This window comes from Aphelocoma coerulescens, chromosome 7 (assembly GCF_041296385.1).
Source record: "Aphelocoma coerulescens isolate FSJ_1873_10779 chromosome 7, UR_Acoe_1.0, whole genome shotgun sequence".
NCBI lineage: Eukaryota > Metazoa > Chordata > Aves > Passeriformes > Corvidae > Aphelocoma > Aphelocoma coerulescens.
In genome coordinates, this window is record NC_091021.1 from 14,295,053 (window position 1) to 14,308,267 (window position 13,215).

The 13,215-nt window shown below is 39.4% G+C and overlaps 1 protein-coding gene across 1 annotated transcript; it reads right to left on the reverse strand.

The window, feature by feature from the left end:
• Positions 1-8,803: 8,803 nt before the first annotated feature.
• On the reverse strand, positions 8,804-12,992 carry CTLA4 (cytotoxic T-lymphocyte associated protein 4). Its single transcript, XM_069021501.1, has 4 exons — positions 12,827-12,992; positions 11,289-11,639; positions 10,688-10,797; positions 8,804-9,762 (listed from the first exon to the last, which is right to left on the reverse strand). Exons 1-4 carry the CDS (start codon positions 12,882-12,884, stop codon positions 9,592-9,594), a joined length of 690 nt encoding a protein of 229 aa, XP_068877602.1. The 5' UTR covers positions 12,885-12,992; the 3' UTR covers positions 8,804-9,591.
• Positions 12,993-13,215: the final 223 nt, after the last annotated feature.

Here is a 13,215-nt window from a genome sequence, read left to right on the forward strand (position 1 = left end):
GGAGGTTTCATAGCATGCTTTCATTGGTTGTATACTCTTTCCTGCCATCTGCTCTTGGACACTGCTGGGAAGTGGACAGCTGCTGCTGTGTCTTTTAGCATCATTCCCACCTTTTTTTTTCCTGCCTGCTCTGTCTGGTCTTGAATGATGCCTACAGACACTGTGGAACAGGTTCTATTTTATTAGTATTCATTTATATTGTACTCTTCCTGATTATTGCAAATAATGTTACCACATATGAAATAGTTACTGCTGCTGTGCTCTTCATCATCAGTAGATGTTAGGCATTAGTAGAACTGAGTGTCTTTTGGTGTTCCCAGTGAGTTAATAGTGACTGCAGCAGAGCTGGAAGCCAAGAGCACAGCCTGCTACGTAGTTTGCCAGTTTCAAAAAGATGAGCTATGATACCTCATGATTAACTACTTACAAACAGTACAAATAAGATGCATGATTGCAGTATGTGTGTGACTTGGAAAGGGAAAAGAAAAACTCAACACGGTATTAGCAGCACAGATAAAGCTCCAGCCAGAAACAGATTCAAAATACTAATTCTTGGTAGGTGGCAGCACCTAAATCGTTGATAAGAGTTACTGATGAATTTTTCAGATAAGAGATCTTGCTTGCATACAAAAGAATGGTGCTTATTGGTTTTGAACTTTACACAACTGTTCCTTCTATCATAAAAATCTACTGGGTAAAGGATGTTTAAGTGTCTGAAAATTGTTGAAAGCAGTGATTCCTAGTTCTGTTGCAAGACATAGATTCACAGTACTCATTACTAAATCTTCTGCTGATCCATGCTGTAACAGGACAGTGTTGGTAATGGTATATCCTCTTTAGAACTCTCCAAGGACTTTAATGCAACAAACAAAAAAAATTAGTATATTTGTTATTAGACTTGTAAAGTTTCAAGATAATACTTTCCCAATCTGTATCAGTATAAAATTGCCATCTTTCACAGATTATCAGTAGAAATCAAGAAGGCCTGCCAGCCTTCGAAGTTTTCCACTGAAAGTGCAGCCAGTGAGACTAGTCACTGCACCAGGCATTCTCCTGCCTTTGGTGTCGGATCGGGCAGCAGCAACCCGCGTGTCTCACTTCCCAGCAGTGCCACAGCCTTTGGGCAAGTGGCTCTTCTCCTTCCTGTCTCTGGTGCTGAACACAAAGTGTTACTTTGACCCAAGGAAAGTTTTAGCATGTATGGTTTTATTGCTGCATTCACGCACACATGCACAGAGGCTTTTTCAATAGATGAGCACTCTCTGTATGAGCTTTCTGGACAGTTCTAGTTAAGTGAAGGTGACTAATTACATCAACTCACCCCCACTGGAAAGTGTTGGCCTTGTACTCATACAAACCTAAGTGAAGAAATTAGGGCAGGAACAAAAGAGGACTCTGCAGAGCTTGTAAAATCTCTTGATTTGAAATTTTGCTGGGGTATTCTTTTTAAACGTTTTATTACAAAAGGGCCAAGGTATCTCCAGCAATCACATATCATCAGTGCATCAGTTTCATGCTGAAAAGACTGAAAGCAGCACTTAAGCAAAACATGGAAATATTTTCTAGCAACTAGACAGAAACTGTGGCAACACTTCGATTTTCTGATAATTTTTAGGTTTTACTTCAGAATAGAGTCAAGACAATGTATTGCTGAATAAGTGACAGGTTTTGTCAAGAGTTTTTTCTTTATAATAGACCGTGGGTTTAAGTAGCAAGGGAAGCCTCCAGGCATACTCAATATACAGTTATGCATATTTCATAAGCATATTTTTATATTACTATATTTCATTGTATATATTTAATAGATTTAAATCCTAAATCTACTTTCCCATACTACCTGCTTCACATGCAACAGGCTGTTCCAGCTTCTCTTCTTCCAGTTATGTTGCAGGGACAGCTTTCTGCTACACCTAAATATTTCACTAAACCTTACCCTGTTGTTACTATTGCATGACGAGTAAGATTTTGTGACTTATTCACGAGCTTAAAGCCATGTGAACAACATGTGTGAATCTGATTCGTTTGCTGCACGTGCCAATGCTTTTAATCCATATACTGGCCTCCATGGCAATTAAATCAAGTGAAGAAAGGATTAGGTTAAAAGGAAGTTAGAAAGACCCAGATAGGTCCAACTGGCAGCATCTGAAGTTCTATTTGTCATAACAATGACTTGAGCTTGGAATCATACGATGGTAACTACCCGTAGCATAATCAGAAGAAAAAAGGCTGACTAGTTATTGAGAAGTAATTGGACCTTCATTAGCCATTCAATTGTCACAAATAACACAGAACACTTCTGGTTTCATTGTAAGGTGAGAAAGAAAGATCAGTACCATAGTTTTTGCTACATTTGGCCTCATCTGGATTTTGTGATATTTAAGCTTCAATATCTTTTTTCTTTACAGGTTTAACACTCACATCCATAATTTCTGTTCTGCAAAGACTAGACTTATGAGAATAAATATTTTTAAATTCACTGCCTAAAGTTGAAAATTGGAAATTTTGACAAACTAGGGAGTTGAGAAAAAATAATTTTATGTTTAACAAAAAGAGTTGTTTTGTTATCAATTTGATATAGTTAAATTTTAAAGTTAAACACTATTTCAGAGAAGTCCAAGTATTTGATGTAAAAATACCAACAAATTTCCTTTTTTCCACGATCTTTCAATACACAAAAATTTGCCAAAATAAATATTGATGTCTTTACTGTGAGTGGAAGAGGTTATTAAATTCTAGTACTTCATGTCTCTAGAGCACTTAGGTGCCGAGTATTTCATGTTCTGCATATTGAAAAGTAAACCACGAGCATCTATGTTGCTGAATCTAAATCAACTTTTTGAAAGAGAGCCATTTCAAAAGGTGCCACATTTGGAGGTGCCAGTCATGCTGGGTGCAGAGAAGCTGACTCTCTCTCCCTTCCTCCAGCCTCTTCCTTTTGCTGCCTGACTTCCATCAGTGCTGTGCAGGTTGTTACCCTCTCCTGCAAGTCGCCCCCTGGGTAAGACAGCCTGCATCCCCTTCTAGTTCACGGATTTGTTGGATGAGACACGAGCAATCTGCCCCTATGGAGCATCCAGCATTGCAAAACAAACCAAGAAAACGCAGGCACACACTCAGCATAGGGACTGCCCTCCTTCCAGGAACCAAAAAGCAACTGCTTAAGGTATATTTCTGACTGAGGCATCTGAAGCATGAGTGAAGCATCTCTGTCGACTCCCATGAAAGAATCACACCTTCCTTGTGACCAGTGACAGTAAAATAATTGCTGTATTTAAAGCCTGGTCTTTTTTAGTCATAAAATATGAAGTAAAAACATGAAAAACAAGAATGCAAGTTTTTCTGAAAATTGCAGTATAAATGATGGCATTAATGAGAGGAATTTTTACACCAGATATGTGCCTGTGGCTTACATAAGAGAGGAGGAATAACATGAGTTTGGAACCTATTGGTAAGATTATAATAATGATACTATATTATTTCAGAGAGATGAAGAGGGAAAAGAGCTTAAGTGATGTTTCATCTTAGTGAGAGAGTACTATAAAAAGACTAGACAAATAGTCATAGAATAAAATATGATATAATGAATTAGTTTGGCATTATGAGAGAAAGGAAAATATTATTAATTTGTGAAGCAGACAGTCATCTTTGCTACAGAATTAAAACTGAGAAAGCTTTTATAAATGCTACCCACACAATCTTAACACCTCACAGAGCTCAACTATGAAACCAACTTATTCTGCTGATTACTGCTGTTTTAGCCATCTTTCCTGCCTGTAAAACATTAAGTCAGCCAGTTATGAAGCTGTTGAATGTTTCCAAAGTGTCACTTACCAGAAGGATTTGATAACTTACAGAGAAATGAACTGTTTTGCTTTCTGATCTTGATTAAGTACTGCTAGCATACCACGTTTTGTGACAGTTTCAAATGTGGATTATTTTTGGTACTTGTTTGCCCACCACCAAGTATTTTTACAATTTTTATCTAGCTCATTACATATACATTTTTAATCTGTATGATGCAAATCAGTTAGACCATAGTACACGTAAGACCCTTTGTAGCACTGGAGAAGGTCTATTTTTAATCACCTATTTGTTTGACTTCAAACGAAGTAGAAAGATGACAATAGCAAGAACTAGCAGCTCTGTCTAGCAGGTACGAAGGTCAACTCTGAAAGCATGCAAGATGAAAAGAAGTCTTATCAAAGCTTCTACAGAACTTCAAACAACTCAGCTTTCCCCACACACCAGCACATGGAAAGAGGTATCTGGAATTCAGCTGAAGGCCAACAGAGACCCAACTTCCAATGAGAATTTTCACAGGGAGAAAGGATCTTGAAATATTTCTTACAGTTGATGATGTTTCAAGTACCCAGCACTAAGTGCTGTGGAAGTTAGTACGTATCAATCCCCTCATGTTTCCTCGTTTGCAGAGGGAAGACTTTAGTTTGCACAAAAGTAAGCAGTACTTCTGCTGGCCCCTTTCATCACTAGTTCAAGGAAGCTGCAAATTCCCAAGGAGAAACTCTAAAAACAAGACTAAGTGTAGTAAGTTAACAATAACCCATTTAATGTAGAGCAGTATTTGTTTATTTCCTGTATATACTGAACTGTAAGAGTCTTTGGGGTCTGGCTGCTGAGTTCCTAGTTTGAAAGAAATATGGAGTATTTGCTCAGTGTATATTTTTTTATTTATGTAAAACCAGCAATCTTATATTTTGCATGTCAGTGGCAATCTTGGCCCAAATTTTAACATTCATTTTCTGTAGAAAACCTACATCCCAGGCACTGATCTGTGTGGGAAGAATAGAGCACTCTGCTGCTTGTTCCAGCTTTCCACACAAACTGCTGCCTCACAGGCTAGAGCATGAATGTCAGTAAATCCCACCCACAGCACTGCATAGTCCAACCAGATGTTACCCAGTGTTTCAAGTTTTCCCAGTTTTATCACCTGTACTGTTATGGGATGTAGTCATCTAAAATTACCACCTATTGGAATCATATAATTATGTGAGAAATTCCATTTTCCCTAAAAGCAAGGTCTTGCTTATTGCTGAATGAAGCAGATCAGACTGAACATTTTCAAGTACTACTCTTTAAAAACAGCAGTCAGAAAAGAATGAAGAAGAACAGCCATCAATGAAGAAACTGAGAACTTTTTGTTCAACTGTAACCTCATAACCACTAAAAAATGTTCATTGCCATATAAAAACGTGACTGTGATTAAGACAGCTTGCTACAGAAATAGAAAGAAAATTACATTTGAAAAGTCAAGAAAGGAAAGGATAGTGAAATTTTGAGTACGTAACAATTTCTTAGTTCATGGAAACATCTGCCATGTCACCTCAGCTGCAATTACTAATGATTCCCAGTGAAGTTTCGTCCCTTACCTCAACTCTTCCTTGCTCTGTCCCTCTAGTAAACAACAAAAAGTTTTCATCTGACTTCAGGGGCAACTTTTTTACGTCCCCCTTCCCACAGATCCTTAGATCTTTTGTCAATAACTGTTATGTGCAGAGGCCCCACTGCTTAGCTGTGATAGAAGCTAGCTTGAAATAACTTCTACATGTTCAAGCAAGAATGCAGTTTGCAAATGTCAACAATAAATTGGTTTTAGTAATGCATAAATCCATCTGCTATACACCAGCCTTCTTTGGTTTGGATTTAATGTTATAACTCTTGGATACATCATCTGATTGCTGTTTATGCCTCTTCTAGAGGTAGAGCTCTTTAGTCATGGTTCAGACTGTTCTTGTCGTAGGCAAAATCATGCATTTTCTGTTTTATTTTTCAGAACTCGCTCCCCAGTGATAGCTTTTGTCTAGTGAGAGGAAGAAGCCTGTTGTATCTTACCTTCCAATGTACTTTGCCTCCAAATCTCACCTGAGCCCCTCACACACATACACTCTTTGGACCTGCAAAGGTCCAAGTCAGTACTGAAGACAGGAATTGTATCAAACCTGTTATGAGTTACCTGGCCAATGCAAACATTGGTTATTGGAAAAAAGGAAATTAGGCCCGAGGGAGTCTGGAGCAAAAGTCAGGAGGTTAGGAAAGATAGCAACAGGTCAAAAATATCTGCTCTTGCATAGCCTAGGAGTCCTTGATAATTTTTTTTTTTTAATTTATTAAGTATCTGTGGAAAACAGAATTAATGAACTTTCCCTGCAGACCTCAAGGCCTGACTGAGTAGTGAGTTCAGATTCACATATTCCTTCCAAGAGTGGGGAATCTCTAATCCTAAAATGATAGACTACTCATTGCCTACTCATAGAGTAGCTGTGTGGGAAACTTCTGCCATATGTTTTTCTGTATCAGATAGGACTCTGATAATTGAAAATGACAAGGAAAAAAATAGTTCAGATAAAGAAGTGGATGAAAATGAAAGTAGAATATTGAGGGCTGGGAGTGGTGTATGCGTATGCCATCGTCTTTGATGCAGACAAGTATACCTGTGAATTCCCACTCATCCAGCCAGAAACTCACACTCTCTGTTTCACAAACAGGCTGACAGATCTTCTAAAGGGGTGAAGAGCACATCAAAAGAGACTCTTCCTGACTTCCTCACCAAGCAGTATGGTCTCATAATTTGGCTGTCCAGGTATGATACTTGGTTGTGTTTTAAAACTCCTCATTCTAATGAGCAGAGTTCTGACACCAAATCCTTTCACTTTTGCTGAGCACATTCTTCCCAGAAAGAGGCACAATTTCCTCTATTGCATTTTCTGGGATGTACACTGACCTAGCATTTGCGCCTTTCATTTTGGTACTGCTGTGATCTGACAGAACACTATACTTGACTTGTATATGTAAAATTTCTTGGGGTGCTGATAGTGAAAGATGCTCTCCAAGTATCAGGGAAAAGCATAGACCTCGAGGTTCTGGAGGGCATCACAGGACAATGGAAATTCCCTGAGGTCTGGGCTCTGTCCTCATCAGAACTAGCTGCTATATAGACCATATGGAGGTAGGTATAAATATCATCTCTGCGACTACATAGCCTCCACTCAACTATGTAGTGCCCCATATAAATGATGAGAATATAATTGTCAATAAAATCTAAACTGAAATCTCACTTTGGTCTTCACTGCTACATCTGCTGATTCAAGTGCACCTACTACCCTGCCAAAAAGTTCAAAAGGGGAACCTGGCTTAGAACAAAAAGTCATAAAGCATTATATAACATTTAGATCAGAAAAGGCTCCTACAGTGGTAAGGAAAGCCAAAGAAAATTAAGCACTGCAGAAACAAGAGAAGGTTGGAAAAAGTAACCACTGAGGATGAAGAGCAGTTCAGAACAGACAGAGAATTTGGACAAAGTAATTTCTAATAAGATAATTAATCAACATCATGCCAAGAATTATTTAAGTGCAGGAGGCAAATACAAAATATTGCTATTACCATATGTGAGATTGTTTCTGTTCTGTTCTCCCATAACCTTCACTATTCAGCTATTTTAGTCACCTGTTGCTTATTTGTGGCAGAATTCTTCACTGGTTGTTACAGGCCAAATGTCTCAAGGAAATGTGGGTGTACCAAGAGGAAGTTGTCCAGGTGGATGTAGAAGGCCTAGTTATGGTCAAGTTAGTGGCCAGAAATGGAGGTGAATTGGAATATGCACAGGCTCTATGGTGACACAGATTCACTGCCAGCTGTGGCCAGATATCATGAGGTTGTGGATACAGATCCAAAACATCTCTTCACCCAGGAAAGATAAACTTAGAAAATAATGTACTTGAACTGTTTTTAGATTGCTTAAGAAAAGTAAGTTCTTGATCCCAGTATAGAGGAATTGCCAAGAAAACGAAAAAGAAACAATTGATTCCCGATTTGGAGTCAGACATATGATTTATTTCTTGCAGTGGTGGAAAAAATTGCCCTGGGTAATTATTCATGCAGTGACAACAGATATGTGATCTTTTACCATTTTTTATCCCTAAAACACTGGGTAGTGAAAAATTATGGAAAAGTACCAGACTAATGTCAGAATTCTAAAACACCTTCAAAAAAAGGATATGTCATCAGAGGCTGCTTTTACTTAATGCAGCACACTTGTATATCAACACTGAGAGAGCAGTTAGTACCTGCAAACACTGGCAAATTGAGAATGTGAATGTGTCTTTGCACAGTTGGAGTGGTGCCAGATAAATGGGCAAGAGAGGGAAAGCAGCCTAGAAGAGCTATGAGATTTGGTGTTCTGGAAGCTGCTGCCACTGCAAGAACATGGAATAAAGAGCTCTGGGGTTTGGCTTTCACAGCTGTGAAGCCAAGATGGATTCACAGCTGTGAAACAGAGACACATGCTGCCAGTGTTGCAAGGTGAAATTTTGATAACAAAGAGTCATATTAATAGATAGTAGCTGAGAATGCTGAAATTGTTTTAAGCTTCAGCAGCTTTGTGTGTTGACTAGCATTTAGTGAGTGAGAGTGTCAAAGTGGTGCAAAGAAAACAGGATTTGAAACTAGGACAAGCTTTTTGTTTAAACATGTACAGGAGGTGCTGTCAAAGGCATTACAGCTACCTTCTGCAAGTAACTCTGCTGGAAGTGAAAACTTGATTGTTAGTGTCTCTGAAGCACATCACAGCAGCTGTAACTAGACAAATAGAAGAATTGACAGACTGTAATGGTGGCTGAGGAGAGCTGAGAACAGAAGTGTTGGCATGCGCATGGCATGGCTGTCTCTGAAGGGCAAAACACAGGGTCAGAGAGGAAAGGTTCATGTTGTCTTCACTGCTTTCTAACACGTAGCCACTTCCTGTTTCTTCTGAGAAAGGTGAACAAGAAATGAACTTGAATTTGGGCAAAGCTTCAAGGTTTTTATTGAATGGTACATAACTAATAAACAAGATTATACACTGTCAGTATTTTCATGGAAAATAGACTTCGTTAAACACAGCAACATACTTCTGCCTTTTGGATAGATGCTAATTTAGCATTTATAAAACACAAGGCCCCAGCAGAACTGGAACATTCTCCCATCACAGCCTAAGATGGCTCCTGCTGGAGCCTTTTCTCCAACCAAACTGTCAGCACTGGCTCAGAGACCATCAGTCAGCTCCATCACAGCACTTCTGGGACACAATGCCACTGAAGAGAGCTAAGATCAGTCTTCTAGAGCAGCAGTGTCATCAGTGCCAGCCTACGGGGAAACCTCTGTGGAAGTGCAGAGCACTAATGCCAGAAATGGAACCAATAAATACCAATGCAGGAAAAAAAGTTAACATTCCTTTGTACATTAGTGTGCTCTCCTACCTCTGCCCCCCAGACCTGTGGGTCAGCCTTCCCCCTTGTATGACACACAAGCCTCTGTCATAATAGTGTTTGGATTTCAGTTGATCAGTAGGCATGATGAAATTTGACAGTAAGATGCTCAACTGCAACAGCAATAGCTCTTAATGCTATACACACATATATATTACATATTGGTACAATACATCTCCAAAAAGTCAATGGCCTAATGTAGCCATTTCTATGTGACAGGGTTAATCTTCAAATACAAATGCATATACTATTTATTCTCCTCCAAACCATAGAAGTTAAAAAGAATATTCTCTCACCTTCCTGCACACCTTTTGTAAAAAGACAATTACTTTTATTTCTTTAATTGAAATGAGTTAGCAGACTCTCCATCCCAGCTAGGAAATGGTTTCTCGCTTTCCTTGTTACAGTTAACGGTGATGTGGAATGGAATCACTTTTTTCTCTAGCTTCTCAGAAGGCATTTTCACATAGACTCCTGTAGTGAGACATCGTCTTCTCTTTATCTGTAAAATATGAGAAGAAAGTAAAATAAACAAGTGATCACAGCATAATCATTGACCAGCTCATTTTAGAGACACCGATGGATATTCTTCCTTTACTGAGTAGAATGTATTCTAGACACCTTTCTCTGCCTCTTTATAGAAGATCTGTGGAGACCATTTCAGGGAGGATCAGGATGTACAAGGGATATTTATATTAAAAAAAACAGTCCTGCCATTCATTTAGCACTTTGAAGGTGCTCCTGCTTCAGAGTTCAGTGTTGATTCAAAGCTACAAGTGTTCACACCAGACAACTTCATTTAACTTCTAGGGACAAGGACTGATTGAAAAATATGGGACAGAGATATTGTTTGGTTTCAAGCTCAGTTTCATTTCTAACAGACTATGAGTACTGCAGACCCCTGTGGAAAAAGGCAACTCAGGCTTACATTTTGCATGCTTTTGTGCAGACATTTCTAGCTGTGAACTTAAAAATGCTTTAAGTTACACTTCCCCCATCCAAGGAGAAGCCTGCTTAAATTTGCTTTTCAGAGGTGAATGGTGAGAAAAGGAAAAAGCAAATCCTGGGATTTTGTGTGAATCATTTGTGAAATCATAGTACACATGAAGACTGTTGCCTTCAATCACAGAAGCATCCAGGACTTTGCCTGGTTTTAAGCATCCAGACCTAAGCCAAGGCTCAGTCCAGCTGATGGAAGCTGACTGCTTTCTAGTACACTGGCAACATCAATGAGTCATAAACAAATATAAGTGGCAGCTCCATCAAGTTCTCTTATTTTGCGTTATTGTAATAGCATTGCACTAGTAAAATGGAGCATCCCACTGGGTTTGTTCCCAGTGTTCTTCCCTGTTCTCATTTCTTTCTCCTTGTCCTCATCACACAAAGGGGTATTATTAGCAGAAGGAGGCTGAGTTGATGGGACTTACCGCTTTGCCTGCAAGAACAGCTGAGATGATGATACTGTAAAGAAAAAATCCTGAGGCAGTAGCTCCTAATACCCAGAGATATATGGCAGTGTCTGGACAAGGTTCTGGATCTAAAACATATGATACCACACAAGTCATGTCACACATGAGCCTCATAAGGATGGCCCTAGAGTCAGTAAATCAGCCTCTACACTGCTTTCCTCTAGCATGTGTTATCCCAGGATACCACCAGGGCTGAGCTCTGAGTCACTGCCCACTCAAGCTCCAATGAAAAGAGTCTTTATCTGTAGAAGAGCATATACACCTTACTCCATTAGTTTTGCACTTCTGTATCTAACTGCCTAGACATACATGCACACTGATGGTGTTGATTATGCCATCAAAAATCCCTAAGCTGCTAAATACACTACATGGCTATGGCTATGCTTGCTTTGGGTGTGTGCAGGGAGACCTGAAAGAAATAACAGCTAATCAAGATTTTTAGTGCTCAAACCAGTATTCACCCTCACTTCTTACAAACAGAACTCTGAAAACCTTTGAGATGTAATAGCAACTCCCTTAATTTGGAAATATCACAGTACTGTAAACCTGCTTGGCTTACCAATGACATAGAGATGTGTCCCATTTCCCTTGTTCATAAAATAGGGTGGGGGGTACATCCGCTCCATCTTGCAAACATAAAGCCCGGTGTCATTTGCTTGCAGACCAGCCAGGGTGAGGGTCACATTGTTTTGGCCAGGGGTAACATGGCACTGAATGACCTCTTCCACAAAGAATGTTTTAAACTCCGTGGTATACGATGAAGCGCAAATTTCTGTGAAGTCATCACCAGTCTGTTTAAGCAAAGTCACTCGAATTTCCTTTGCATTCCCAATGTTCTTGTATTTACACACCAAGCTGGCAACTCCTTGCCTGTTGGCCAGCACCATTGCTGGCTGAGTCACTTCCATTACTGTAAGGAAGTAAAGAGTGTGATGGTAAGTGAACTGTCAAGAAAGGATCCCAAGTCATTTGCTTCAAACCTGCACAGTAGGAAGGGACTCCTGCCACCTCCTATTATCCATGGGGGATTCCTAGAAATGCTGCTTTCAAAGAAAGGATTCCAAGACCACAATTCATGTTAGCACTGCATTAATATTCTTTAAAAAGCTCAAGAAATGCTTTGATTACTAAAAATGATATTATAAATCTCAGCAGTTACTTGTTGCTTAAATAGTAGGTTACTTGGCCCACTTAGTTGAGCAATGAATGACCCGCATGCTTCCGTTTCCCTCAACACAAACTTTTTAATATACATAAGAAACCAAAAAAGTAGACTATAGATGGTAAGGCTGAAATTTGAAATTTAAAATCAGGCTTTTAAATGACAATTTCTGCCTGGTAGAAATAAACATGTTTACACTTAGGAACAAAAAAGTTGACATCCTGTATGGAACATGGAACAGAACTATTAAGGTAAAACTGAACAGAAAATCTGTTAGCACATGTTTGTTTCTGATCTTTTTTCTCCTTATTTTTAACTAGCTACTTCCAAGCCACAGTATAGCAACAGTATATACTCCAAGCCAATAAAGCAGCATGCAGCAAAGCCTGATAAACAGACTGCAAAAAAAATCTTAAGGGGAAATTTCTGTGCCATGTACAGCCCCACTGACAGCTTTTTGCAACTTCTATATTCTATACTGACACATGATGGGAAGGCACTGTCTTTTGCTCTAGTAAGCTGTGAAGACTCAGTATTATTTTTTCAATCTCATTTTATATCAGTCCATTTTGAGGTAGGGCTTATCTTCTTCAGTTCTGCACACAAGAATTCCAGATAAAGAGCAGAATTTCTCCATCCATTCAAACCTCTATACCCATGTTATCAGCTGTCACAACTTCACTTGCAAGGCCTAGTTTTTCAAGATCTTTTTTTCCTGCCTGAGCTACTCTGAATGCTGCCCAGCGTCCCTACAGGTAGTACTGCTCTGAAATCTGTGTCTGGTTTCCCAGACACCTTGCAGTGCCCCAAGACCTTGCTCCCATCAGTCCTATGTCACCTTCCTCTCCCTGTTGTACCAAGTCTGTCTCCTGCAAGAACGTGAAACTGAAAACAAGTCAACACCTCCAGATACCTTGACTCCTTCATCTACCCACCTTCAGCAGTGGCAGTGGCTGTGCAGAGAAAGCCCACGGTGACCAATATTGAGAGCATTCCTGTGATGGGACAGATGCTGAAGGGGCTGAAGGTGTCTGATGCCTTCAGACTTTAAGACAAACTGGAACTCTCAGGACTGGAAAAGAGGTGACACCTTTCAGGATACTGAATCTTCGAAATGTTTGAAACCACACAGAGCCAGTGTGTATATATAGCTTTGATCCCAGATGCTGTACCTGAGAGTAGTATGAAGCTTTGTTTTGGTTTTACGAGAAAGGAAGTAGTGGGTTTGATTAGTACGTGCACAGTTAACCTCAAACAGCATGTCAAAAACAACTATTCAGCAGATGGAAAATATATATTCAATCTGAAACTGCCGTCCATTCTG